The sequence below is a fragment of the Molothrus ater genome, chromosome 2 (genome assembly GCF_012460135.2).
Source record: "Molothrus ater isolate BHLD 08-10-18 breed brown headed cowbird chromosome 2, BPBGC_Mater_1.1, whole genome shotgun sequence".
NCBI lineage: Eukaryota > Metazoa > Chordata > Aves > Passeriformes > Icteridae > Molothrus > Molothrus ater.
Genome location: NC_050479.2, coordinates 68,759,586 through 68,786,872, shown reverse-complemented (window position 1 = coordinate 68,786,872; position 27,287 = coordinate 68,759,586). Strand labels below are relative to the sequence as shown.

Genomic DNA, 27,287 nt, shown 5'->3' with positions numbered 1-27,287 from the left:
TTAAGTTATTAAAATAATTGGATGTCTTGAAAAAAATAAACACTACATAGAGAAACCATTAGTCTAAAATTAAATCCTGGTCAGGTGTTACAATGCCAAGATTTAATAACACACTTTAGAAAAATAAAATTAAAATAAATTTTTAAAAATGCCAAGGCTGATTTTTTTAAAGTAGAAAATTTTTCCAAGTTGTGAAAACCTAACTGTGCCTTCCTTTTTACTGCCTCTGAATGACTTGAGACCTAATAACATTTTGGTACAAAACAACAACTCAGGCTTAGCAAAATACTGAATTTATATAATAAACACATACAAAAAGTCTGAAAAAGCATGCAGCAAAAGGGAATTGTGTCATTAAGATCATAACCTCCATTGACAGCTACTCCAGAGATAATAAATGGTGCCAGAATTATTTTCCAGACTGTTTCCTCTACTCATCTTGTATGTCTGCTCCTACATGTGCCTTTTAATTTCAACACACTTCATGTGTCAAATGACCAACACAAAGGCTCTGACAGGACATAGCATATATGCTAATGTAAATGAAATGCCAGCATACCAAACCCAAGCAAGAACAATTAAACAAAACGTACCTGGACTTGAAAAAGCACCCTTGAGCTGCATCAGTGCTAATTCCCAAATGAAGACTCTTCCTTGCAAATGAATGAGCTTTCTTCAGATCATTATTCTGTGGCACAGGCTCCTCCAAATGGCAGAATGAATGTATTGCCATTATTGAAAATTTACAGATCATCTGAAGTTATTGAACTGAAAGCAAGAAATAAAGCAACTTTATTTGGTCTAAACTTACTGAAAATACTTTATTTAGTTTTCAAGAACTTGTTACTTAACAATAGCATATAAAATACATAAAGGATACATATATGCAGTGATTGATAAAAGTATAAATTGATTCATTAAACCAGACAGACAGTTCATCTAAGCAGAGATGCCCAGATAAGGAACTTCCATTTAATGCTACTGCAGAGCACCATTTCCATATATTTTAGGGATGTTTCTTTCTTATACATTATATTTTTCTTCTCTTCAAAGAGGCTTTCACCTGGGTATCTATAATGATACATGTATTTTGCAGAATATTTTGCTTGTAATATAGAATTATCTTCAAGTAGTTGAAGTTACCCCTTCCAGCATGAATTATTGTGTAACTAAAACTACCAAATGTCATCTACCACCATTGTGCTAAGACAGACAGCTTTAGAAGGCTGCCTTCAAGTTTCTCACAACTTCAAGTTTCTCTGATTTTACAGAATGTATTCTGTACTACTTGGGATGCTTACTTGAGGGCAAGATGAGTCACAGATTCTAAAGGCATAATCTGATGAGCATCTATTCTGGTAAAATGCCAGTTCAAAGAGAGAGGACCCTCCTGCTGCTTGTTCTGATCCTTAGGCCATGATCCCATCTCCTGGTGGAGCCACCCACTAGACCAGAGCGAGGAACTAGATTGGGTCAGAAATTGCTGCTTGCCACCGATCCCTCTCGAAGTCAGGATCAATTTTCTGATTCAAGTCACTGCATGACGGCACAAATCACTGTGCTAATACAACAGGAAGGAAAGTGAGGGAGCAAGACCACACAGCTAATTGCAGCTACAAATGTCAGTACTTAAGAACTGCTCTTGTCATCTGAGTGTGAACTACAAGGTACATCACAGCTTTGCCACTGAAAGCAGCATAGCATACTACTGGACTGCTTTAACTTTCAGTTCCACCTCTGCATCACTGGTCATCATCCCCACAATGGCATCAAAAATGACAACTTGTAGAGCCTCACCAAAATTGCGTGGGATACAATTTCCTGCCAAAGGCCATACACTGCAAGTTTAAGGTGGGATGAACTAAACAGGGTGTGTGAGTGTATAAGTATGTCGGTTCATCCCTCTCTAGTCTACTAATAACAGAAGCAACTTAGTCATTCTTTAGACTGCTAAACACAGAAGAGCTTAATGCAGTTAAACATGTCTGCTTAGGTTAGGCCTGGCCTTTTCTAACTTTGAAATCAGGGAGTGATTGAAACTTTATCAAAAAGGAAAATTGAAAAGTCATTTATAGTTTAATAAGAATTCAGAGATTTCAGAAATCCAAGTACTGGGCAGATAGATAGAGAAGACCAACTCACAAACAGACCAAAGTGAAGTACAGACTGCAGCCTATGCCCTTGTTATTAGGGAACAAACACACAAGCAAGAGACACATGACAAGTACCCCAGCTGCAGCTGGTATTTTTCATTACCTCGAAGATACAACTGCATAGAAAGCTGTTGTATCTTGTGCTCACAGAACTACTAGACTACCCATGCAGAATTCAAAGCTACTTAAGTAGCATTAAAATAAGAGTCCTTGGTCTGCAAATTCCAGCTCTGCTCTTTGTGTTCAGTTTAGAAGTACAGTATGTACAGCACTTGACAGCTTCCGGTCTCCTGGCACAGCATCTCATCCTAACGAGATGCATTCTTCTTAGCAGATCAGCCACTTCATCCTTTAGAACCACTAAAGGAATGAATAGCATCGAGTCCTGGTGACTTAGGAGTCTTTAGCACTTCATTCTAGCATTCAGTCTTTTGCCACTCTAATCCCATAATCAGATAACATCCAATCAACATTATTTGAAAAGAATAAAATGCCCATAACATCCTTGTGGCAAAGAGCAGCATAAAGAAATAACTCCACTCCCTCCTAGCACGTCTTACTCCTTTTAATTGCTTTCTATACTCCCTAAAAGCCCAAGAGACCCATCAGGTCCTTAAAACATTATTTGCAATGTTACCATACTCCTTGTATTTTTAAATAAAAGCACACAAACAAGTGTTTTCCTGAAATACACTGCTACCAATAAGATATGACAACTATAGCCTGTTACTGAGATTAATGCAACTATTGGGAGGCTTAAAATGTTACATAAAAACATTTCTAATTGCATGCAAGTGAAAGTGATTGGCCTTTTACAGGCAGCAGATTAGGGATTTCCTCTCTTATCACCAACTTCTTGCTTAAAAGTAAGTAATTAACGATACCAAAAGAGAACAGTTATAGAAGTATCAATGAGTACGAAGTTTATCCAGACACAGGAAGAAAATCCATAATCATATGGATTAATAATCTCCCTGTACATGAGAAGGATTATTGTTTATTAAACTCAACCAGCTGTGTCTCAACATCTACATGTATTCAGATTCCACACAGTATATTCTAACAGTGGGGGGATTTGTTAGGGTGGTAGTGGGTTTGGGATTTTTTTTTTCAATATAAGAATGCCGTCTCACATTCTGAGTCCTTGCTTTGAAAAGTTTTTAGGGCCTCAAGCCTTTCTTAGGCTGCTAACCTGCACTGATGCCTTCATTACAGTAGTTCAGTACTAGTGGTACCTGAATTAGGCAGAGTAAGTTTAAATCCATTCAAGCACCTCAATTGCACATAAAGCATCAAACTTTCAGCCACTCTCCTCTGACTAATTCTAGAACAAGTCAACTGTATGCTAGGAAAGAATTCCTACACAAGGAATTCAAACTGACATAACACTGTACACAAAGAATTGGAAGCAATACACAAAAAAGGCATGAATGTATTCCTCTTACTGTTTTAAATCTTAAACTTGGGTCAAATTTGCAACTCCATGCTACAACGTGATGCAATTAGGTAAAATAATGGCAGTGACTTACTAGAGTTTAGCTTATCCAACTTAAATTTTTTTACAAAGGAAGTTGTCTATTTGCATAATACAAGTGTGATAATCAAAAAATCATTCTAGTAGGAACAGGCCTCAGAGGTCATCTAGTTCAATCTCTGCTCAAAGTAGCATTAATATGTGAATACTCATTAATGATACAAGTTGTACTCTCAACCTTGCAGCCCACTAATCACATGTAATCCTTAATCAAATGCACTCAACTGCCTTTGATAGGATTACTTATCTGCAGAAGGGTTTGTGGGACCAGTCACTTGCCACACATTATTCCTAAGTATGGAACATTATAGCACTTCCAGCTGTACTCAGAACCAGTGCCACCCCTGCTTTTCACTATTCAGTATTGTTATGAGAGCAGCTTTCCAAGGGGACCTGCTGTACAGGGGTAGATTTTGATGGATGACAAAAGGATGGAGTGAAGTAGGGGGTGATGAACCCCTAGGCAAGTTAGAAGCACAGGGCAGGGTCCTGGTTTCAGATGGTTTGCAGGTTGATGAATGTAGGACAGAGGTCCTGCTCTGAGAGATACCTATAAATCTAAAAAATACCTATAAAGAGAATTTAACACCACTGATACCAACAGTCCTTTAGATATCAAGATCAGGGACCAAACTTCAGCAGAATAAGTTTGGGAACTTCTGTTATAGTACTGCCATTTTGTTTTGTTCCTCCAGTTTTGCTCTGATGAGAACCTCCATTTTGGATTTGTGCTTAAGTTTACACCTTTATTTCATGCATGAAATATGGTACAGTATTGCTAATTACAAAAAAAAAAAAAACACAATTAAGAAACCCTTGCTGAAACAATCCACAAGTAATGATAAAAAAGTTGAAATGTTTTATAAAAACATAGTTACTCAATGACACAAGCTGAATTACAAAATAAATTTGCCTTATATTAGTTCAGTAATATCCTCTGTTCTGAAGCATGAAATACAGTGACAGTTTATCTATGCTGTGTGACAATACATAAACTCTGCCAAACAAACTAAATAAAGATAAGTTAATCTTCTAAATAATTATTTCTTTTGAACATTTAATACTTGATGTTGTAAGTAATTTCAAATATTAATATTGTGGCACTACTGTAAACAATATAGGCACTATTTAAGTGGTAACAACAGCAACAAGAAATAAAAAGCAGAATATGTAGAAAAAAAGAAATTGACTTTAGCAGCTTTGCTAACCTCAGTCTTAGGACCATTCAAAAGGCATTTTAAAACACTGGGTTCTGGGGTATTTTTAAATACACTGAAAACCTTTTAAATTCTACAGTTCCAGACATTGTTTACATGCCTTCCCCAAGTATTCATTAGTAGCCACTGCTGTTTGCTAGGTTGCATAGAGGGCCTGTCCCTATTTGACCTCATTCACTTAAACTACAGTTTACTCCAACAACATCCACAGAAGGAGTTAAATTTTCCACCAGCGTTTAAGTGGCAGAAGTTAGGTCACAGGATGGTGCACCCATATCAACCAAAAAGTCATGAAAGTAAGGGACATGGTTCAAAGATGCAGGTAGGAAGAGGCATCAATCAAGCCAGCAACTCTAAAGCCAAAAACAAGAGGTCAGTCAGATTCTCAAACTGACAGAGCATCTTCACCAGCAAATTCCTACCTTAGATATCTTTATTTTATACTTGTGTTAAGAAACTTCAATATTTCTTCTGATTAATAGAGGGGAGTAATTGATTCTACTAAATATTTAAGTTCCCTTTTAACAATAAACTCAATTGCTTTTGTGTTTTAGAAAGAAAAAAATTACTTTAGAATAGTTGTTTGCAACAAAACTAACTGCATTTCCATGTTTGCAACCCTTCTTAGAAGTGTGGTGTTTGGCATACTAGCTGAGAAAGGAAGGGCAATACCTGACTACCAAGCAACAAATCCCTGTCCTGGCACCCTGTCTGAGAGAAGAGAGAATAAATTGCAAGGAGATGCTCATGGTATGTTGCCAACACAGGTATGCCCACCCACACATTGCTAGGTGCTGCTGCCATGTAAAAAGCAGATTATTGGGTTTGAGTTTTAGCCAAGGTGCAAAATTACTTTACTGAAAACTTTAACTAGGAAAAAGGCAACCAAAAAAAGAAAAAAAAAAGAGAAAGAGTTTTGTCAATTATACCATATTGTGTACAGAGAATGACATCAGCACACCTCAAAAACACCTCACTTCTGCATTGGCACACCACATGTCATATAAAAATTACCAGTCTGCCTAGTTAATAACGTTTCTGATATACAGAAAAAGCACTATCAGGCTGAAAAGGACAATTACAGCCATTCCCTTGTGTTCTAAAGGCAAAGGTAGAAATGATGCTTTACATAGAACAAGTACTGAACACTACCATAGCTTTGGAACATATCTCTAAAGTACAAAGGAAGGTTGAGAGATTGACAGGGAAGAGGACATGCAATTAGATGCACTTAACAGGCCAAAGGGTTGCAACACTTGAAGAAAGAAGTGCTAATTTACATTAGCGAACCAGAACTCAGCAATATTTCATTTCAGCTAGAAGTTGAACTATTGATATTTTAGGCTAGAGGGAAAAAAGGTAATAATTTTTTGTTACCACCATGATTCCACTCATCCCTAATCCCCTTGTCAATCCAGGGCCCAAGAATTACAGAAAAAAATGCTCTAAAAACAGTTTGGAGATTTAAAAAAATAATTTATTTAGAAAAGGGTAGTAGTCTCCAGGCCCAAAAGGTCTCCTATTTGTGGGTGAAGAGCTACATGCATTCTTACAGCACCTAGCATAACAAAATCATGTGGTGATTCAGCACCAGAAGCAAATAAAAACTGTCACATAAAAATATCTAGGTCCTATACTTTAATAAAGACAAATGATTTTCTTTCATTAGCCCTACCTAAGGAACTACTTCGTATACAAATAAATTTTTCAGGCATTAAGAAAACCAAACAAAACTACCACAGAATAACTCAGAAACAAGAAAGATTTTGCAAGGGATTTAAGCTCACACAGAATTAGTCCCACCAACTTCAACAAACTCTTTAGACTCAAGCAACTCTGTGAAATATTAGGGAAGTATGCAATATTTTGGCAATTCTAGAAAGAGGAGACAGGACAAGCATTTGAAACTCTTCAGAATAAGCATCAGTCTTTGTTTGAATCTACACAGCACTTACTGGAAAGAGATGCCAGAAGCTGGAGCCTCTGTTCACACACAGTGTAAAGTGGCTGTAACAATACCACCGTCCTTACAAAGGACATTTATTCAAAGGGGACTGCAGAAAGCAAAAACCCCCAAGACTAAATAGGAAAAGAACCACAAGATAATGGTGATAAAATGTAGCTCAAGTGCTTCAAGTACCAGAGGGTACTTGAAGTCTCTAATGGACAGGTAATGCTACATCAGTATAAGTTTAAATAGTAAGTAAGAATGGAAAATCGGTCACTTTCAAAATTTCACAAAATGGATCATTGTTCTTTTTCCTTTGTCAGTACCAATTGACATCTTACAAACTTAGGATCAGTCTACTTGAAAAGACTTCTCCCTTCTGAAAGTACCAGAATACAGGAAAAATACCTTCAAGCACATCATGGAGTGTAAAAAGAACAGGCCAATTTCTTAGACAGCGAGTGTGCTACTTAATATTCTTTGCTCTGCTAACATAGGAAGTGGGTTCTGCAGCCAAGATATTTAGAATTTTTTTCTCAAGATTCACAAGGGTTCAGCTTTAACTAATATGTTTGATTACCACTACTTTTTTCAAGAAGACAAAACAGCCTTTAAAGTTACTTTGAAAACAGAATGAAACAACTAAGATTCTTTTTTAAAGTGTCATTATATCAATTATTGTTTACTTGCATAGATATAATTTAGTATTAATTTCCCTTTTATAAACACACACAAAAGAGTGATAGCACCTTTTACACCATCACAGTTTTCCTAAATTCCTGTACAATACTGTCTTTAGCAACTACTGCTGAAAATCACTATTCTCAAAATGAATGAAACTTTACTGATAATACATCTTGGAATTCTGCTATAAGTCAATCAGTTAAACCTAAAACCACCATAGAAATTCCAGACTTCCATACAGAGGAAGAGAAAAACAGTGTAAGGGCCAAACAAAAAGGAGAGTCAAATATAACCTGCCTTAAAAGAGCAATTAATGCATGAAACCAGAAACCAGCATATCACATCTGGGCAAGTGTTAACTATTTGTTCATTTAATTTCAAAGCACTTGGCTTGCTGTAATCCTTCTTACTTAGTAAGTCTTTTAACCAATGCAACTCCAAACTTCCACATCAGTTTTTCAAATCCTTAACATCAAGCTAGCCAATATCTTGGTCACTACAGAGACATTAATTTTGTTTGATTGTTGCTATATTACCTCATTCTGAGTCCTATCCAAATCCTTCCATCAACATTAAGCTGTATTTTCTATTTTTGCTGATTTTCACAAGAGTAGCAACACAAAAAAAACCACCACAGAAACATAACCTAACTACTGGAAGATTCCTAAGGACACAAATGCACAACATAACCACCATGATCATATCAGATAGCAATCAGCTTTCCACGGGTTTCAGAAACAACATTTCATCACTGGTATTTCCCCATTAGAAAGATTCCTGAAAATAATTCATTTCTGGAAACACAAGAGATACTAAGTTAATTCTTGGCTGTTGTTCCCTACTAGAATGGGGTCAGAAGCCTACAGGCTGTAGAAAATGGAGGTAAAATAACTTAAGAATACTATGAAAAATAAGAAATTATTTTGAAGGCCAGCTGCAATTCCCAAATGGAAATCTTTGCAGTGATTTGCAGAAAGCACTGCATCAGGTGTCAAGCTTCTCTCTTTCTACACAGCAAAAAACACACTCCTGTTAAGGATGACAAAATAAGAGGCACTCTCATAAGATCCAAGAAGAAAAAAGAAATTTACCTTTACCTCAGAGCAATATATAGATTTCTCCTGCTCTGTCAAGGCTACAGGCATCATAGTAGGGAAAAATGCAGCACTTCTTTTTTTTCCTGTACTTTTGAAAATGAGTCATAAAAATGTAACAGGTTTTTACTCCAGAAAAAATAAAGGGTTTAAACAGGCAGCAGTTGACAAAAAAAAACCTGGTCTCTTATTTTAGAATCTCTCTCAGAAAAGATCTCCCTCCCTTTGGTAAAGTACTGCAATGCAATAGCAAAAGGATACTATATGTATATATCATAGTAATGTTACTAATTTTTGGGCTTAAAAATAGTTGAGGAATGCAAAAAAGTTTACAATCACAGTCACCTGGCCTTCATATACAAAAAAAAAAAAAAATCTAAGTGAGACAATGGTTTTCTTGTGACCTGTACTTGAAAAACAGAACATAATCAATATATTTAAGCAATTAAAAAGAGAAAAAGAGGTACATATATAATTCATTACTTTATTATTCTTACATTAAAATTTAAACTTGCAAAGTGCCATTTTGGAAATGTTCTTAGGCTTTGGAAAAAGGAGGAAAGTCAAGCAGAAATAAAATCCAAGAAACAAAACCTTTAAAGCAAAAGTTTTCAGCTGGTACCTCCCACTCCATTCTCAGTTTCTCAGAGATCATCATGCAGCAACAACATGGTTAGAACTGAGCAGCCAGCCGGTGTGTAATTTGCATGTGAAAATATTTTTAGAAGACACACATGAATAGCATACACTCACAGCCCAAGTACAATTTTCTAAATAAATGCCCTGAATATTGTTTTCCCAACATTCTCAACTATGTTCCAGATAATGGTTTCTTGTACAGATTTGTTACTCTTTGAAAGCACCAGATATATATATACCCAAATATACATACATACATACATATATATACACACACACACGTGTGTATATATATATATCAAGCCTTAAACAACACTCATTTCAAGAGTTCACCTTGGGGTTTGAGGGGAGACTGAGTCTTCACTGTGTCTGTGTAATCACAAAGTTGGCAAACAATGCTTGAACAGAGTGCAACAAGAGGATGATTCCCTGATTCAGGAAGTTAAATCAGACATGGATGTCCATTCACTTGCCTAAACCAAATGAACTTCAAAAATTGTATCTTAAAACCCTCCTAATTTTTTCTATGTTGTGAAAAAAGTTTCAAAAGGCAGATAGAAATTGATAAAACAAGAAACAAGCCATGTGCTCATGCACTGTTAGTTAAATCGAAACCAAATCTAGTCAAATTGACACAACATGCAAGACAAAACTCCATTTGAGCAAACAGCAGTCTAACTAGATCCCAAAGTCATTACCAGTCCACATCTGGAACACTCAAATCAATTCCTCGTGACTGCAGAGTTGGCATCACATAGTAATTATTACTATAGGACTCTTTTGTTCAGGACAAATGAAGTTCTATGGTAAAATGAGATGAAAACATCAGTTTCTTTTCTTTGCCAACACACAAATTCTGTTCCTTAAGCATATGGAAAAACTCAGGTTCTGGATTCTGTCTGTGGCAGGAGCTTTTCTTTAATCAACTTGAATGTCAGGGAGGAAAAAAGATAAAGGACACCAGTAAATCCTACTGTGGTACCCAGGGGTACCTTAAAAACACCTGAAATAATTGAATACTTTGGGTTGGAAGGGACCTTTAAAACTCATCTAGACCAACCTCATGCAATGAGCACGGACATCTACAAGACCAGATTGCTCAGAGTCCTGGCCCCAATGACCTTGAATGTTTCCATGGATGAGGCATCTACCACCTCTCTGCAACCTGACAGTTTTTCACCACCCTCATTGTAAAGTATTTCTTCCTAGACCCTGCTAAAAATGCCTGTCCCCAAATATAAGTTAATTTACCAAAAAAGTTAGAGGTGGAAGGGAGGAGACAAAGCAGAGAATGGAGGCATTAGGCAGTTTAAAAAGTCTTAACAGTATTGAGTAATGAATTCTAACTTACCAGAGAACTGGGATCTAGTACTAGAGCTTTTTCAAAATCAGCCCCTGCTAACAAGCAGCAAAAAACACCTATTTAATCCTTCCAGAGCATAAACGCACACAAGTAAACACCTTTTGCCACATTATCTCTTAGGCTGTACACACTTGAAACAAAAGTTTGTGGAAGGCCAAAACAAAACGGCCGACTCAGTCACCCCTGGGAAAAGGTAAAACGTGCACTAAAATCAAAGCACTAATGAAGCAAACTCCGACATCAATCTAAAAAAGAAGCACTCGTGACATAATTCTTCACAAATTTCATTGCAGTATTTCTCCAGTCAGGCATAAAACTTCCTCCAAATAGAACAAAATACTCTCAAACATTAATTCAACCTTGACAACATTGCTGCATAAATTAAAGGAATAACTACAGCAAAAAATTAGATTACGGATGTTACGACGGACCCGTTATAGTAACACATCATTTCGCAATGCAAATTATACAGGGCTAAGCGCTTTTTAAAAACGCAACCAGGAGTAGCTTGTCAGGAAAGCAGAGGCAGGCAGGAGGAGAGAAGGATTTTCTGTGCTATCACTGGAACAATCTCCTGACTCACTGGCTCCTGCAGCCGCGGGGAGCAGGAGGCTGGGGCCGCACTGACAGCTTTCCTGACGCAAGAGACGCGGAGCACTGACCTAAATGCCGCAGCTGCTGAGCTCCTTGCAGCTCAGCCCGAGGAAAAGGGGCCAGCATGGGTTCAAGTGCCAGTCACAAACACTCCTGCAGCCCGAGGCTGCTGCTGCACAGACGCTCGCCGAGACCCCCACATCACCTCGACCTCTTGAGCCTGAAACTTCCAAAAACGACTGCGAGGCGAGCTCTAGGCTGAGATTTAGAGCAGAGATTTTCAACAGGGAGCTGCGCATCCCTGTAGCGCTTCGGCGGCAGCAGCAGAACTGGCCGCCCCAGGGTCTCGGGCAGAGTCACACGGGAGGCACCGAGCCCCGGACAAGGTTAAACCCCACCCTGGGCGCGACTTTAGGCAGGCACTCAATGGCCCGCAGGTTAATCATCAGCTCCCTGCCCGGGGCACCGCGCCGAGCGGCGGCGCGGCCCCTCCCGACACCGGGGCGAGCGCCGCGGGGCCGCCGCCTCCCGGGCCTCAGCTGGGGGGCAGCAGGAGCGGGCCCCTCCCTGCCCGGGGAGGCGCCGCAGGACCGGCCCTCGCCGCCGTGCCCTCCCACCGCGCCGCGTGAGTGACGGAGCGGGGCGGAAGGACGCGGAGGAGAGGGGGAGGGAGCGAGAAATACCTCGGGCGCTGCTGGCCCCGCTCGGCGCGGCCTAGGGCCCGCCCGGCGGTGGCTCCGCCTGCGCTGGCTGCCGGGAGCGGGGCGTGCCGGGCCCGCATGGAGGCGGGAGCGCGCCGGAAGCTGCGCAGCGGCAGCGACGGGGCGGACAGCGGCGGCGGCGGAGGCCACGCGCGGCGGGGTCCGGGGCAGCGGCGGGAGCCGGGAGTGGCGGCGGCCGCAGGTGAGAGCGGGGCCGCCGAGCGCAGCGGGCCGGGGCTCGGCTGGCGCCGGGAGCGGCGGGCCCAGCCTGTCCCGGTCCCTTCGGTGCGAGAGGGGCGCAGAGCGGGGGGGTGTCGCGGGTCCCGAAATGCCGACTGAGTATTTCATGTCAGTAGCATCGCGGGGAAGGGTGCGGGCCTTCCGCGCCTCGCTCCTCAGAGAGGCGCCCGGGGAGGCACCGCGTGTGTGTGTCCGCTCGCATCTGCCCCTGGCACGGTTCTCTAGTGCTCAGCGATTAACTCTCTGAACGCTTTTTCCCTCTGCAGTAGCGTGTGGATCACTCTCGATGTGGAATAAGAGCTCAGGAGGCAGTTTACCCATAGGTTTACCTGAAAAAACCGAGCACATTTCGGGGAGGGAGGGAGGGAGGGCAGCAGCCCCGCACTGGGCCGGCCCTGCCCTGACGCCTCGTTAAGTGGCATCCACACCCCCGTGCCTCTCGTTTCCACTGCCTTGGGACACAGATCGCCTGCCTTCCTGAAATCTTGCCTCTTCGCTGCAGCTATAATAAATAAACTGAACTAGTTCAGGCTGTGTTTTTCGTACATTCACCTTTTTGTTTCGGAAGGACTGAATGATTTGCCAGCCAAGCGTAGTCCCTGTCCCTTGTCATACACCCATTTAATATGTGGACATCTCAGAGAAGTCTGCCTGTAGAAGAAACTCTTAGAACACTGGAGTAATGATGTTGCACGCTGGTTCGTTTTGCAATGTCATCAGATTTATCTTTATTTGCTTAGTCTACGTTAGGCTATTTTCAGGAAGGGAATTCATGTTTTCTCCTACACCATGGAGCCTTGCAGTTCTGCCCAGTACTTACAGGCTGGGCTGAAGAGAGAGTTGCTTTCTCACAGGAACAATACTACCGTTGCATGTAACGAAATGCATTTTGTGGCCAAAACTGTCAGTTTTTGAGGGAGGGACTGGGATCTGGATATTTGTAGTTATGACCTCAGATAAAGAAAAACCTTAGTACTCTGATTTCTTATTGTGTAAAGAATGGAAAGGTAACACCACTTTCTTCACATTTGTTTCTTTTAATCTTTTCAATATCCCCTTGATGAAGGAAACAAGACTTTTAAGATGATTTACAAAAAGGTTATTTTTAAATGCCCTTTTAGCCTTTAAACAAGGAGATGTCCTCTTCACTGTAGTGTAACCACTGTTGTTGCCTGCTTTTTGCACTTTGTAACTGATTCTAATTCATAAGGTACTGTTTCACAAGATACAGTTATTGTCAAAAAGGCCTAGGTCCCTTTTTTCTGTAGAATTGTTTGATGCATTGGTTTGGGCTGGAAGGGACCTTTAAAGATCATTTAGTGCAGTGGGCAGGGATGCTTTCCACTAGACCAGGTTCTTCTAAGCTCTGTCCCACCTGACCTTGAACGTTTCCAATGATGAGACATCCACAGCTTCCTTGAGCAACCTGTCCCAGAGTCTCGCCATCCTGATTGTAGAGAATTTCTTCCTTTAATCCAATCTAAATCTGCCCTCTTTAAATCTAAAACCATTGCACATGGTACTGTCACCACAGATCCCAGTAAAATGCCTCTACCTCTTCCTCATAAGCCTTTTTTAATTACTGAAAGGCTGCAGTAAGATCTCCCCAGAGCCTGCTCTTCTCCAGGCTGAACAATCTCAGCTCTCACAGAATTTCTGCGGAGGAGAGGCACTCTGGACTTGCTCCAGCAGGTCCACATCATTACTCAGTTCCCAGCACTTTGGGGGGAGTCTCACCAGAGCAGACTGGAGGGGCAGAATCCAGATCCCACAGTCTGTGTCTCTTTGCTGAAGATAATAAACAGTATTGGTCCCACTGTGGGCACTTGAGGGAATCCACTGGTTTGTGCTTGGTACATTGAGCTGCAGCTGTTTGAATGTGGCCATCCAGCCAGTTCCTTAGGCATTTAGCAGTTCTATTTCAAGGCCATATGTCTCTATTCATCTTTTCCTTATTTTCTATCTTCTGCCCTCCCTAGGTCATTGGAGTTTTCACAGGCCAATTTAATTACATGGAATAGCAAAAAAACTTGTTCTTTACTAAGTTTTCTCCTGTTTTGTGAATTCATTTAGTTCATAAAAAGTCTGATGAGGACATGAGCTGTCAGGAAAAGTGGGGGGAAGGGAAATAAAGAGAAAAGTGATGCCCCTATCTTGCAGCAGCAAGTAGTTAGATCTGGTCAAGGAAGCGTAGCCACAGCATGATGATAATTTAGTCACATCCATAGCATATTTTGCATAACATTTTTCAATATGCAGACTTAAAGAAGGAAAGCAGCGTTAATTGTTTAGAACATGCCCTAGTAAGGCTGAGTGTGCCTTCCTTTGTACTTGCCTGTCTGTAATGCAGTTACTGCACGTGGCTGCAATGAGTTATTGCAGTACTTGATGCAGCAGTCTTTTGCTTGGCTGTTTTTCTTGGCAGGGTTGATCTGATGCCCAGTGTTTGTACATTGTGCAAAGATCACCAGTACCTTCCTGAAATGTTAGAAACTTTGAAGAGTACAGGCATGCCTCTTGGTACCACTCTACATATCTAGTACTGGCAGACCTATTTTATTTGCTCATAGTGTTGATCTTTGAACTAAAAGGATAATTAATTTTCTTTAGATGTTATTATATTAGCGAGAAATAAAAGTCTTTATTTCAATATTGTGGTACTATTGGCTGGGTGACTATAGCTGGGGGGAGGTATTGTAAGTCTCAGAACATCTTATAAATTTCAGTATTTAAGCTTTAAAAAGAACAGCAGAAGAAACAGAAACTGAACACAACCAGAAAAAAACAAAAGCTTGATTTGCTTTTGAGAGAGCTGATAGCGTAAACAGGGCCTTGCAAAGAAATACGTATGTTTTATAAAACCAAGGGACATGCTTAAAACAGAATAACCTGCAGGTTCTTAGTGTTACTAACCTTTTAAGTGTGTGGTGAATATTTTTGGTGAGAAATTTCTCAGGAGTTTCTGTCTTGTGATCTGTTTTTTATTTACTCTGGAGCGCTGAGACTGCTTCATGCCAAGGAATTTACTAAAAGTCCCTTGAAAAATAAAGTTATGTGTTATAGTATGATATAGCCTATGATAAAGGTTCTTATCTGTACAACTTGTAATTGTATGAAACAAGTCAACTTCCTGGCTAGACTAAATATATGATAACAGAGGTGAGTTGCAATGTGATAGTGCTGTTGCTGCTGTGTGAAAAGTTGGGGTGCTTGTCTTTCCTTTACACTCCAACAAGTTTGTATAATATACCTTGAGTTAATTCATTAATTTTCACCTTGTGTGAGCCCATGCTGTTTCATGGGTACCCTACAACATTACTTGGAAAGCTAAATGTGCTCTAAGGGACATGGATTGTTATTTTTATGCTCTTGCTTTCTATTACAACCATTAGTTTCATCAGTCAGGGAATACTACCTCTATGTGCTGCAGACTGATAATTCTGAAAAGGGCTGCTGGACACACTGAAGGTTTAGATAGGATATCATCTCATTTTGGCCCACTCTTAAGTTGCCATGGGGGTCTGATTTGAAATCCGAGTGGTTATGTTTTTCTGTTGTGCTTTTTTAGTTCATGCTCAGTTGGTTTTTGGCATTCCATGCAGTTCTGTAGGGTCTCTTCTTGCCAAGTATTGTAAGTAGGTTTAGGTTGAACTAGTATTTATGGTCTCAAGAATGCCTGGAGAATTTATTTTTTTTTGTAAGGAGTTGTTGCTGTACTGTATAAAGGGCTGAAAGGACATCATGGTGTGGGAGAAAATGTTTTTCATTGAAGTAATGAAAAGGGAGCAGTTGTGGCTGAAGGAAAGATACTGCATTGATGACTTTGCAATTCAACCTAACTTCATCATGCAGCTTGAAGAGATGTATATTTATTCTAGTCAGTTTCAAGTCAACAGGAGCAGGATTGGGTTCCTGTAGTTCTTAGTTTAAAGTTTTGAATTCACAGTCTGCACAAGAACAAAAAAAAGTATTTTCAGTTTAGGAAATACTCTTCTGAATTACTTTCCACAAATTATGCAAGCTGCATTGTTGTTGATTTTTTTTTTTGTCCCAAACTTCAGTCTAATTTTTCTTTAATTGTTTTATTCACTTCTTATTTTTCAGGAGTCTTTGAAAAATCCTTAGTGGTCATGACATTGTTACAAGTGACATAAATTAGCCAGTGGCTCAGAATGATGGAAACCCAGAAGACTACAAATGGTTTGCAAGTGATTGGAGAAGGGACTGGTATAGGGAAATCGACACTCCACATGGTGGGGTATTTGGGAAAAGTCAGTTGAAACTTGTTTTACATATGTGCAAAGTTCATATTTTTCTCTGTTTTGAGAGATTTTTAATTGGTCTTAATTTTACCCCCCAAAAAAAAAAATTCAAAGTTATTTTCCACGGAAATCTATAACAATGGCGAAAGATTTTTCTAAGTAAATATGTGCCTATGTTTTTTACTGGCACTATTTTTACAACTGTTTGCATTCCTATGAAAATTGATTTGTCTTTCAAAGATCTGAGCTTGTGTTCCCTGGCAATAAGGGTCCTGTGGTTTAGTTCAAGTAAAATAAAATGTGCATAAAAGTACATAAAATGTGCAAAAATAAAATGTGTTGTTAAAGACACTTTATTTGAATATTTAACTAAAAAGATAAATTTATTTAAATCATGCTACCATACAAATATAGTAAAAATATTTAAAAAGAAACCAATGTAGTTTGCTTTTTATATTGTATTGTATCATATCTAGAAATTGAACAATGATTTTGTATAAGTATGTCTTACCTTGGGATAATGTATGAAATACATAAATTTATGCTGCTTTATCTTTCTTGGTTTGTTTTTATTTTAGAACTGTAATCCTGTGGAAACAACTACACATGAGTATTGTCCAGTCTGCAAAGAGAAGGGTCAGATCCAAGGTTTACGGACTTACCGCCTTAATTTTCAAGAGTCCATTTTCCTTTGTGAAAATCCTCAGGTATCACACTAATAAAGAGTTTTATATGGCCCTGCAGAGGCCTTTACCTTCAGCAGTTACACCTCTCTAAGTCTGTGATTTTTTTGGTAGTAAGCAGACTGTTGAAATAGGACCCCTCTGAGTCTGTATGCTGCAGGATGTTTGCTTGCAAATAGGGAAAAACAGAAATAACCTGAGTATATGCAGTGTTTAGGCATAGATAGCTACCGTAAAGGATTAAAAAGAGTAAAAAAATAATGAAATAAAGGAGGGTTCTTCTCAATTAGCAACGGATTACAAGTGGTACTAAATAAATTTTTGTACAAGTCAGACTAGAAGGTGAATATTTGATGATCCATGGAGCTAGTGCATAACTCTAGCAGATCTGAGTCTCCCATTTTCCCTTCTATAAGTCTGGGTAATGCATATAGGTTTATGATTGTAATTACTATGCTTTTATTTCTTTTTTCCCCCATTTTTAATTTTAACCTTAGCTGGATTTCTCTGCTGCTTAATATTTGAGTTGTGATTTTGCTACCTCTCCCTTCACTGCTCCGTGTATGTGGGAAGGGTATAGCAATCGCAAACAGACTTAAATTGCCCTTAAATTAGTAGAAACTTGACTAGATATGGGTCTCAGAGTTGTTTTTTCCCATTCTTTCCTGCTTTTAACTAATTATGGTATAGTTCTGGAGATTGGTAATAGGGATTTGTCTATATTCATTGAGCTAGCCTTGTCAGTTTGGGTACCAGTAGTCTCTCAGGCATGAGATAATAATGTCAAATCTGTACCCTATAGGAGTGGATTTAGCAGAATAAGACAAGAGGACTCTCCTTAGCAAAATTAAATTGTTTGCAGAGGTTGGGAGAATTTACTGGGAAAGTAGTGTTGAAGTATCACTACTGATGTATGTATTTCATAGTTGCTTATGAGACAGTGGTGGGATAACACACCCTTCCTGTCATACCTATGTTGAATATATGTACTGATTTAATTAAAAAATCACTTTACAGAAGTCCCTGTTGCTGGGTTGGATGGAGGTCTAAGCAACTTGGTCCAGTAGAAGGTGTCCCTGCCCATGGCAGGGGGCTTGGAACTGGATGGTCTGTAGCATCCTTTCCAAACCAAGCCATTTTATCATTCTGTGATTCAACTCCATTTTAAAAGTATGTTTTGTACTTCTTAGCTCTCATTCACCTGAAATTGCTTTGTAGATTTCACTGTAACCTTTTTTCTTTCCTTTAGTGTATCTACCCACTTGGTTATAAACCATTAAACAGCATAATTACTTCTACTGGTTCAGAAAATCATCAAGCTCCATCTACTCACAAGAAGAGGAAATTTGGTAATATCAGTGACTTTTCTGCTGTTGGATCAGATCCAAAAAAAGCAAGTAACGGCGTGCTCAATGTTGAGCACGCCATTAATGCAGACTCAGTTGTGAAAGGCTGCCAGAATAGTTTGTGTATTCCCAAGGCAAGCCTACACAGTGTATTACAAAATGACCAGCAAAACCCTGGCAATCATGTGGGGTCTTGCATGCAGAGCATGGATTTTGAAACAACCACCAAGACCAACAACTACCAAGAAAATCCACCAAAGACTTCTAGTCCCAAAACACAACTATTGCCAAATTCTCAGAATTTATCAACAGCATCTGAAATTTCACTTAAAGAGGATAAAGGTTCCACGAATAACAGAGATTTGTGTCTTCAGTGGAGAAACAAACATAATCTTTGTTGGTTAGATTGTATTTTGTCAGCACTGGTACACTTAGAAACATTAAAATCTGCTCTAGCAGAAGAATGTAACAATGGAAAATGTTTACTCCAGAAACTTATAACAAAGTATAATCAAGCATCTGTTCTTCTGAATACCTGTAAAAGGAGTAAAGTAAAAGGTGAGTAAATTTAGCTGCTGTTTTCTATAGTCAGACTGATTTGCTACAAATATGTGGAATTTATATATGTGCCTCTGTTCTATTTCAAGTATGGGTCAATATGAAAGGCATTGGTTTGCAGAGAGGGAGTGCATGCTAAGGGTACATATGTGTGTGAAAAGGTGTGGGGCTGTTACACATAACTACATGAACACATACGTATTTTTTTCTTTAGATGTTCTTCCAAAAGCAGAATCTCAGCTCAACGAAATCAGAAACGTAATGTTTACAGAACTTAAGCCTCAGCTGACATGTGAATTGGGTAAGTAATTAGTGCAGCATCTCAGTAATTACTTTCAGGAAATGCTAGATATAAAGCCTTTTATGTCATACATAAAAGTATGTGTGTAGGAATGCATGCAAGAAGGTTTGGAAATATATTTGTTTTTATTGGTGACTTACACATACTTTACAGAATGATCAGCTGGTTTGTCCTTTGCCCATTTTGACTTTTTAGAGAGCAGATGATCTTTGTAATTATGCTGTAGTCATGAAATCGTCACTGATACCAATCTAATAACATGGATCAATCCCTTTGCTGTGAGAATTGCAAATAGAGCCTTGAAATGATAACTGACATTTAAATCATAGTAATAAGCTTATCTTCTTCCTTTTTGAGGTACTGAAAGGTGATTTCAGATATTTAGTGACCATTTTTTTCTGCCCCATCTTTGAAGGTAATATGAAAAATCCAGTGTTTGCACTTCAACTACTCTTACAATTGGATCAACAAGCTGAGAAACTATTCTTGCATTCGTTTTCATGGAAAATTGAATGTGTATGTTGTGGCCACAAATACCAGGACCGGTGAGATTTTTATATAAGTTGCTTCTACATAGCTGTTCTACCTCACCTTTTAAAATCTGCATCTAATAGTTGGTTTTCTTCAGATTTCCAGGTTTAAGGTTGTTGAAGTTTTGTATGATCTGCTTTTTCATTTGCAAATAGTTTACTGCTATTCCATGTCTTAAACAACCATGTTATCAATTAATTAAGAAAGATACCATAGGTAACTGTGTGAGTCTCAGGACATACTCACTCTGATATTTTGTTGAGAGTATGCAAATGCTGTGGTTCTAAAGAATGTATGCCTAGTACATTTTTGCTATTGAGAAATACCTGGAATATTCACTTGGGTTACAAAGAATCAGAGATTCTCTAACATAGTTTGTCTATTTTAAAATAGTATTACAGGGAGTAATTTCTTGAGAATTTATTTAGATCTGTGCAGCCACAGGTACAAGCTTGTAATTTAGGCTCCTTTTAGGGTCAGCAGGTAAAGAGAGATACCTTCAGAAGACAACTCATTTTAGTTGAAAAATATCTTTATTAGGTAGTAAATTACGCAGATCCTGGTACAAGCTTTGTCTTATGTTGGAAAGGAAACAGAGATAACATTATAGGGAGAAAAAGCAAATAATGTGAAACTGAAGGCCACAGGGCTGCTGAAACAAGTTATGACTGATGCTGTTTGGCAGAACTGAATTCAGGGCCGACTTGGATGTGATGCTGTCACAGTGAATTCCACACAAATGGCATGAACATGAATAGAATTTGGGTTTTTATAATGTTTTTATAACTTGTTTCCTGGTAGAGTATGTATATTTATTGTTTTCTGATCACCAACTCAGCTTACTCTTTAAATGTGTGTGTGTGTCCAGATTGAAGAAAACCCTAACGACATTTACAAATATAATCCCTGATTGGCACCCACTCAATGCTGTTCATATTGGACCGTGTATTAACTGTGGAAATACATCTCAAAGACAACAGATGATCTTGGAAAAGTAAGTTTGAATATGTGAACTTGAAAGTAACATACATAAAGTTCTGAGACTTCATTTATTGAACCTATGACTTCTGAAACCAGACTGTTACTGTGGGTTTGCAGAGATTCTAAACCTTAAACTCTGATCAGTACTCACTTTTAAAGATTTTTAGATCATTCTTACAAGCTAAAATAGCAAGTATTGTTTATTAAAGATGAAACAGAGCAGTGTTTAACATGCTGACTAGCATGTGTGTGAACTAGGTCATAAATACTTAACTATCAAGTAGTAAATACAGACAACTGATATCCAGTGTCAGCCTTTTCACAGCCCCTGCTGTGGATAAAAGTTGTTTGATCATTTGTTTACTTAATTGACCTGGGAACAATGTCCCTTGCTACTGTGTTTATGGCACAGGAATGTTTTTTCTCAACTTTTCCCCACTCCCAGATCTCTTATTTGGTGTTGGGGTTTTTTCCCCCCTAATCTATAATTAAATGGAACATTCAGTTGGGATATTCTTTTTCCTTTCTGCTTACTGTGCAATCTGAAGAGTCTGTGAGGAAGTAGAATAGTAAGGGCAGAACCAAATACTCTTAGAGATGTCTTACTTTTTCATTAGGAACTTTTGCCACTGTTCTATTGTAATAAACTGGTTCTTTCTTGTTTCTTTGTCAGAGTACCCTCAATATTAACATTACATTTTGTGGAAGGCTTGCCACATAACAACTTGGAGAAATACTCATTTCAATTTGAGGAAGACACCTACCAAATAACATCTGTTGTTCAGTACCAAACAGATAAGAAGCACTTCATAAGCTGGTCATTGAATCCTGATGGTAAGAATCACAGAATGGGTCAGATTGGAAGGGACCACAGGGGGTCATCCAACTTCCCTGCTCCAGCGGGGCCATCCCAGAGCACATGGCACAGGATGACATCCAGATGGTTCTTGAATATTTCCAGTGAGGGAAAGCCCACAACCTCTCTGGGCAATCTGCCCCAGTGTGTTGTCACTGCACAGTAAGGAAGTCCTTCCTTATGTTCAGGTGGAACTTCCTGTGCATCAGTTTCTGCCTGTTGCCTTCTGTCCTACTGCTCAGCGCTGCTGAGCAGGGCCTGGGTGAGTCTTCTGACACCTCCCTCTGGATACTTACAGAGGCTGATGAGGTCCCTTCTCAATTGTCTTTTCTCAAGGCTGAACAGGCCCAGCTCCCTCAGTCTTTCCTCATAAAAAAGAGAGATAAGATAGAGTTTATGGTTCTTATCTACCATAATATTTCATGAGTTTTATGGGTTACTGCAGTAGTCTCAACCGTTGATATATAATAACAAAGATTTCTTTTGTCTGCATTCTAAACTTCATATTAAATTGTTGCGAATAATTGGGTTTCTTGGAGTGAAGGTTTTCAGTTGGTTTTACTGCACTGTGCTGTCTTACAGAGCACTTACTGGAAAAAGTAATTTGGCTATAGAGTTTTTTTCCCTTCATAACTTCGTAAAAGTTAAAAAATAAATGCAGTCTGACCATGACTGTGGAACAAATAGTATTGTTTATTTTTAAACCCGTGATTCATCCATTCTTGGCTGGAAACAAGGTAACCTATGGTACTATGAGCAATTAATGAAGTTATTTTTTATATCTGAACTTTATGGCACCTCAGGGGTGGGAGGCAGAAATCCATGTTGGAAACATAACTAATGGTATGATGGTTGTACTGCTGATGGAAGATCCATAAATAGAGAAGGTGAAAAGGTGATATTTTGGTAATCATGCCTCTGTAGAGAGCATGGGGTACAGTCTTATGAAGTGTTGTGACAACATGAAAATTGTCTAAGTCATATTGCCAGAGATAAAAAAGAAATGGGAAGAGGAAGCAGTTGGGAAATGCCTAGTTAAGAAGCTCCTATATGCCATATATATCTGTTTTAAAATTCTTAAAGCTATAAAATATTCTTTCATTATCTGTGAACAGTTTCCAGGTGATGAGACAAGAGTTTTAAAATAAGCAGTTTCTTTTTAGCTCCTGTGCTTCCTACCCAGGCAATTAAAAGGTCTACAGAGAAACTTAATTTAAGAGGTGGTTCTTACCTCAGACTTGTGAGAGTATTTTCAGACAAGATGTTTCAGCCAAAAAAATTCCTTAGCTAGCTTTGTTTTATGGTTGACATACTCTGACCTGTAATAATATTGCTGCAACTTCTTGTACTTGCTCTTTTTACAGTGGAAGTCTCCTAGTTTTCTCTGGAGAAAAAAACCCAAACTCTATTTTCTGCTTGCCAGGAGAATGGGTTAATAAAAATACTTGACAAGTGTGAGGATAGTGATTTCAATTTTAAAAGTCTCTGAGTCTCTGCACTGATTGCTATTTTTCAGGAACTTGGCTTGAATGTGATGATTTAAAGGGTCCGTATTGCAAGAGATGTAAAAGATTTGAAGTTCCTCCTTCAGAGATTCATATTGTTATCTGGGAAAAGAAAGCATCCCATGTGCCACAAGAGCTGAATTTACAGTTCCAAAGTAAAAATAGTGAAGATATTCCTCTTAATAGTGTACATTCAAATTCCATGGTGTTGAATTGTGGTTTTGATAACACTGTCGGCAAAACACCTGCAGAACCTCACAAAGAGGATTCTGTGAGGACTCCAGATAAGAAACAGCAGCAAGTAACTGAGGACAAAAGTATTGTTCATCATGGTTCAGAAAATCTGGCAGATGGTGATCTTGTAACACTGATGCCTGAAGAAGTTCTAGTTGACCCAGAAGATAAATTGCTGCCTAACGGATGGATGGTGGGAAATAACCTTCTTGATGGATGGGGCACACCAGAACAGCTGGAACCAACTTTTTCACTTAGCACTCCATATGCAGGAGAGTTTGCTGGAACTAGTCTAGCTATGAACAATAAATCCATGTTGTGTGAAAATTCCAGTATTTGCTTTCCTCTGGAAGAGTTGAACTCAGTAAATATTACTGCTCCTGTGCCCAAAAAACATGACCCTGATTCATCTGACTCATCGCCTTCTCAATTAAATGACAGAGCTAAGTTAGCTAACAGAGAACATGGACTAAATTCAGAACTACTGCTAAGCAAGAAGTGGTTAGCAGTAGAAAATACTATACAAAAACCACCTGACTTGAGAGATGCAAGCAAAACTGTAGTTAATTCTCAATTTGGCAGTTCTTCTGGTGCCAGTAATTCAGTTCAGTCCTCACACAAAGACCGAAAAGGAGGATTTGTAGGAAGCTGGGTGAAGAAATCAAGCAAGAGTGCTTCTTTTATGCCTTCAAGTGCCTCAGCTCTCAAGAATGAGAGAAGTTGCAAAACTCCCTCATTGCAAAAAATAAGTGAAGTTCGGCTGCCAGTTAAGGGTGCAAGTAACTTCGGTGGATTTCAAAGCAGAGGTACAAAGAAAACAGCTGAGACCCCAAAGTTACTGGCTCCTCAGAGTAATAATACTCATCCTTTACCAAATTTCAAAGGATTTTCTCAAAGCACTTGTCTTCCAACAGCAAATCATACCACTATTGTAGGTCCAACTTGGATTAAGTCAGAAAGTATGTTGGGTACCTCAGGTAAAGTGACTCGGTTCCCCTCACCTGGCTATAACTCTGGCAAGGCAGAAGAGTCAGAGAGTGACAAAACAAAAAAACTTCGCCTAAAATTGTTAAAAAAACTTAATGCTAAAAAGAAGAAGTTGGCTTCACTGGATAGATTAGCAGTGGAACAGATGAAACAGGAAAAACCTGTGAGTGGAGACGTGAGCACCCCATCGCAGACTGAATCTCAGAATGACAGTGAATTATTGCAGAGCTTAAGGGAGCTGCAGTATCAGATTGATGTCACAGGGAATGGATCTGAATTGAATGCAAACGCTGTGCCAGAGTGCACTGGCCCTGATAACACTGATGAAATACTGGCAGAATTACTGTCCCCTATTTCGACTGTCGCTTCCGTGGAGGCGCCGAAGAGCGGAGATGAGTGCATGTACATGGAAATGGTGCACGGCAGCGTGGCAACAACCGTGTCCCAGGAGAACACCACTGTGCCACAGGCAGCAGTGACAAGTGAGGACCACAATTACTACAGTCCTGTAAAGGACACCCCTTTGGAGCTTGATGCAATAAACAAACACTGTGGGAAAAAACTTTCTTTTGAAAGTCCTACAAGAGATGATATCCTCGAAGACCTGTTCTCCATTTCAGCGCCAAGCTCAATGGCAGATGACATGGATTTACCTCATTTTGATGAAACTCTGTTTGAAACTTGGTAAATACTCAGTTTCTTGAGTTTAAGTATTTTTTCAGTATTATGTATATTTTGAAACAAAGCACTACTAAATTATATTTTATAACTAGTTTAATTGCACACTGGCTGTACTTGAACAATTTACATTTGAGATTTTTTTTTCTTAATATTTTACTGTAACGAGCAAATCAGGGTTTAATGTATTCTATTCTTCTGAGAAGCAGTTATTTTAGCTGTCAGATATGACAATGATTTTTAATTAAAAGCTCCTCTGAGTCTTAATTTTTGCTGCTTTTAACATGAAAATCTTCCATACTCTAGTGTGTTTGAGAACTAATTAAGTTCTGTAGTCTTGATGATGTAATGTTGTAAGAAATACTATTTATGTACTAATGATTTTACAGGACCACTCAACTCCTGAAGTTATTTTGTCCAACATTTAAAAAAAACATTTTAAGTACCTTCTGTAAGTAGGGAATTTTGCATTCTCTGATATGAACTTAGAGGTTTCTTAGAATTAATTTAACTGTAAGTTAATGCCTATTACTGTTGTCACTTGGAGTTTTTCATGACTCAGGCAGTGCACCCCCGACTGTATGTGAGATGCCAAGGAGAGGCAAGGTCAGTAGGAAGAAAGTAATGGAAAAATGTGGCAAGACAGCAGTGAGTAAGCAGAGGGATTCACACCTTGGTGTTTCTAGATATGTATAGCTTTCATTTTGCTAGATTGGAGTCTTTTTTTAAATGCATGGCCACAAAGCTGAGGGTATTATATGCCAAGTTAGATTAGCTGTACATTTTTCTCGTTCTTGGAAATAAGGATTTTATCAGCAAGTCTTTATATCAGGCACATCTAGAGCTGTCCTGCATTTTTTTGTTTCAGATTCCAAGCTCAAAACATTAAATGCTCAGTCTTACTTTTCCAGTAGATGCAGATAAACATAATGCTATTACAAGGCATGGTTACAGATTCTAATGCTTTTGGATTGTTTGAACTAGGTTTAAAAAGTGCTTGAAAAACTATCATTGGCCCTGAACTTGTTGCAATACATTGTTATCAAACTGGTACTTTAGGCAATGAATTTTTGAAATTCAAGTTACTGTGAAGAACTTGAGCTTCTTTGTTTTAAATACTGTAATTGGTAATGTTACAATAGAAAACGAGTGGATTCTGAATGTTAAGGGCTGGTGTACTGCTTGTGAAATGTTTGCCCATTTATGAATTCCCTAATTAAAAAAAAAAAAAAGGAAAAAAAAAACAAAAAAAAGAGCTGATTTATCCATGAATGGGTTGCAATGACCTGCAGCTGTGACTTGGGAGCTCCTTCACCACTGGCTTGGGACACAAACACAGACCCAGGGGTGAGTAAAGCAGTGAGCCCAGCGTTGGTGATGCAGAATTCACAGGGGGAAGAAACAGGAGGAAGAAACCCTGCTAGAAGATGAAGTCCTAGTGGAGAGGTTTATAATGTGGTTCATGGCAGAGGAGGGAGGGTGTGGGGGCACACCTGCTGTGCACATACACCTAGACAGAAGCAAGAACCTCGGGTCACCATTGGCACCCCCTCCACAAACTGAAGCTGAGAGTGTTTGGTCTGCAGCTGCGTGGGATTTAGTGTGGGTACAGGTATATATAGAAGCTCCAAGAGCAAACAAATAGCACTTGAGATTAAAGAAGGTATGAAAATAAATCTGTTGATGCTGCATGTTCCTGGCTGCCTTTTTCTCTGAAACAGAAAACTAAAGATGATGCAGTGCAATTTGTTTGTTTCCATAAATGTTTCACTGCCTCTGATCCTGTGCAAGTGAGAATTCAGCTGATTTTGAATGAAAACCCCATGACTAAAGAAATTGTTTGGAATTTGAAATGTTACTGGGTGTTTTATATTAAGAGTAGTTTTTAAATGCAGCTCTTAATTTGCCATGAAGACAATACAAAGTATTGTAGTCATTTTTTGTCAACTGGAAGTACAGGTAGTGATCAGAAGCTGGCCCCTGTATTGTGTTGGTTTTATTAGTGTTCTAGGGTAGATTTCCCAAAGTCTAAGGGCTTTGAGCACTGCCATCTACACCACTAAACCATGTCCCTACATGCCACCTCTACATTTTTTGAACACTTCGAGGGATGATAACTTCACCACTTCCCTGGGCAGTCTCTTCCAATTCTTAACCATCCTTTCAGAGAGGAGATTTTTCCTAACATCCAATCTAAC

At 39.0% G+C, this 27,287-nt stretch overlaps 1 protein-coding gene and 1 long non-coding RNA gene across 6 annotated transcripts in view; one reads left to right on the top strand and one right to left on the bottom strand.

The window, feature by feature from the left end:
• The window catches only part of LOC118700007 (uncharacterized), a 34,231-nt gene extending 22,267 nt beyond the window's left edge, over window positions 1-11,964 (bottom strand). For 2 of the 4 annotated variants that reach the window (XR_004982171.2, XR_004982173.2), the window contains exons 1-2: window positions 11,295-11,807; window positions 594-768 (exon numbers count right to left, since the gene is read on the bottom strand). This is a non-coding gene — a long non-coding RNA (uncharacterized LOC118700007). Of the gene's footprint in view, window positions 1-593; window positions 769-11,294; window positions 11,808-11,909 lie in introns of those variants that run through there. The other 2 variants (XR_004982172.1, XR_004982170.2) reach the window with 2 other exon arrangements.
• Window positions 11,965-12,053: 89 nt separating this feature from the next.
• Window positions 12,054-26,780, top strand: USPL1 (ubiquitin specific peptidase like 1). Of its 2 annotated transcripts, none has more exons than XM_036404283.2 (8): window positions 12,054-12,129; window positions 17,008-17,136; window positions 18,362-19,016; window positions 19,231-19,317; window positions 19,733-19,862; window positions 20,717-20,842; window positions 21,503-21,663; window positions 23,202-26,780. In XM_036404283.2, exons 3-8 carry the CDS (start codon window positions 18,656-18,658, stop codon window positions 25,097-25,099), a joined length of 2,763 nt encoding a protein of 920 aa, XP_036260176.1. In that variant the 5' UTR covers window positions 12,054-12,129; window positions 17,008-17,136; window positions 18,362-18,655; the 3' UTR covers window positions 25,100-26,780. The 2 variants fall into 2 exon arrangements, with proteins under 2 accessions (XP_036260176.1, XP_036260174.1); XM_036404281.2 differs by lacking the exon at window positions 12,054-12,129 and adding an exon at window positions 12,142-16,438.
• Window positions 26,781-27,287: the final 507 nt, after the last annotated feature.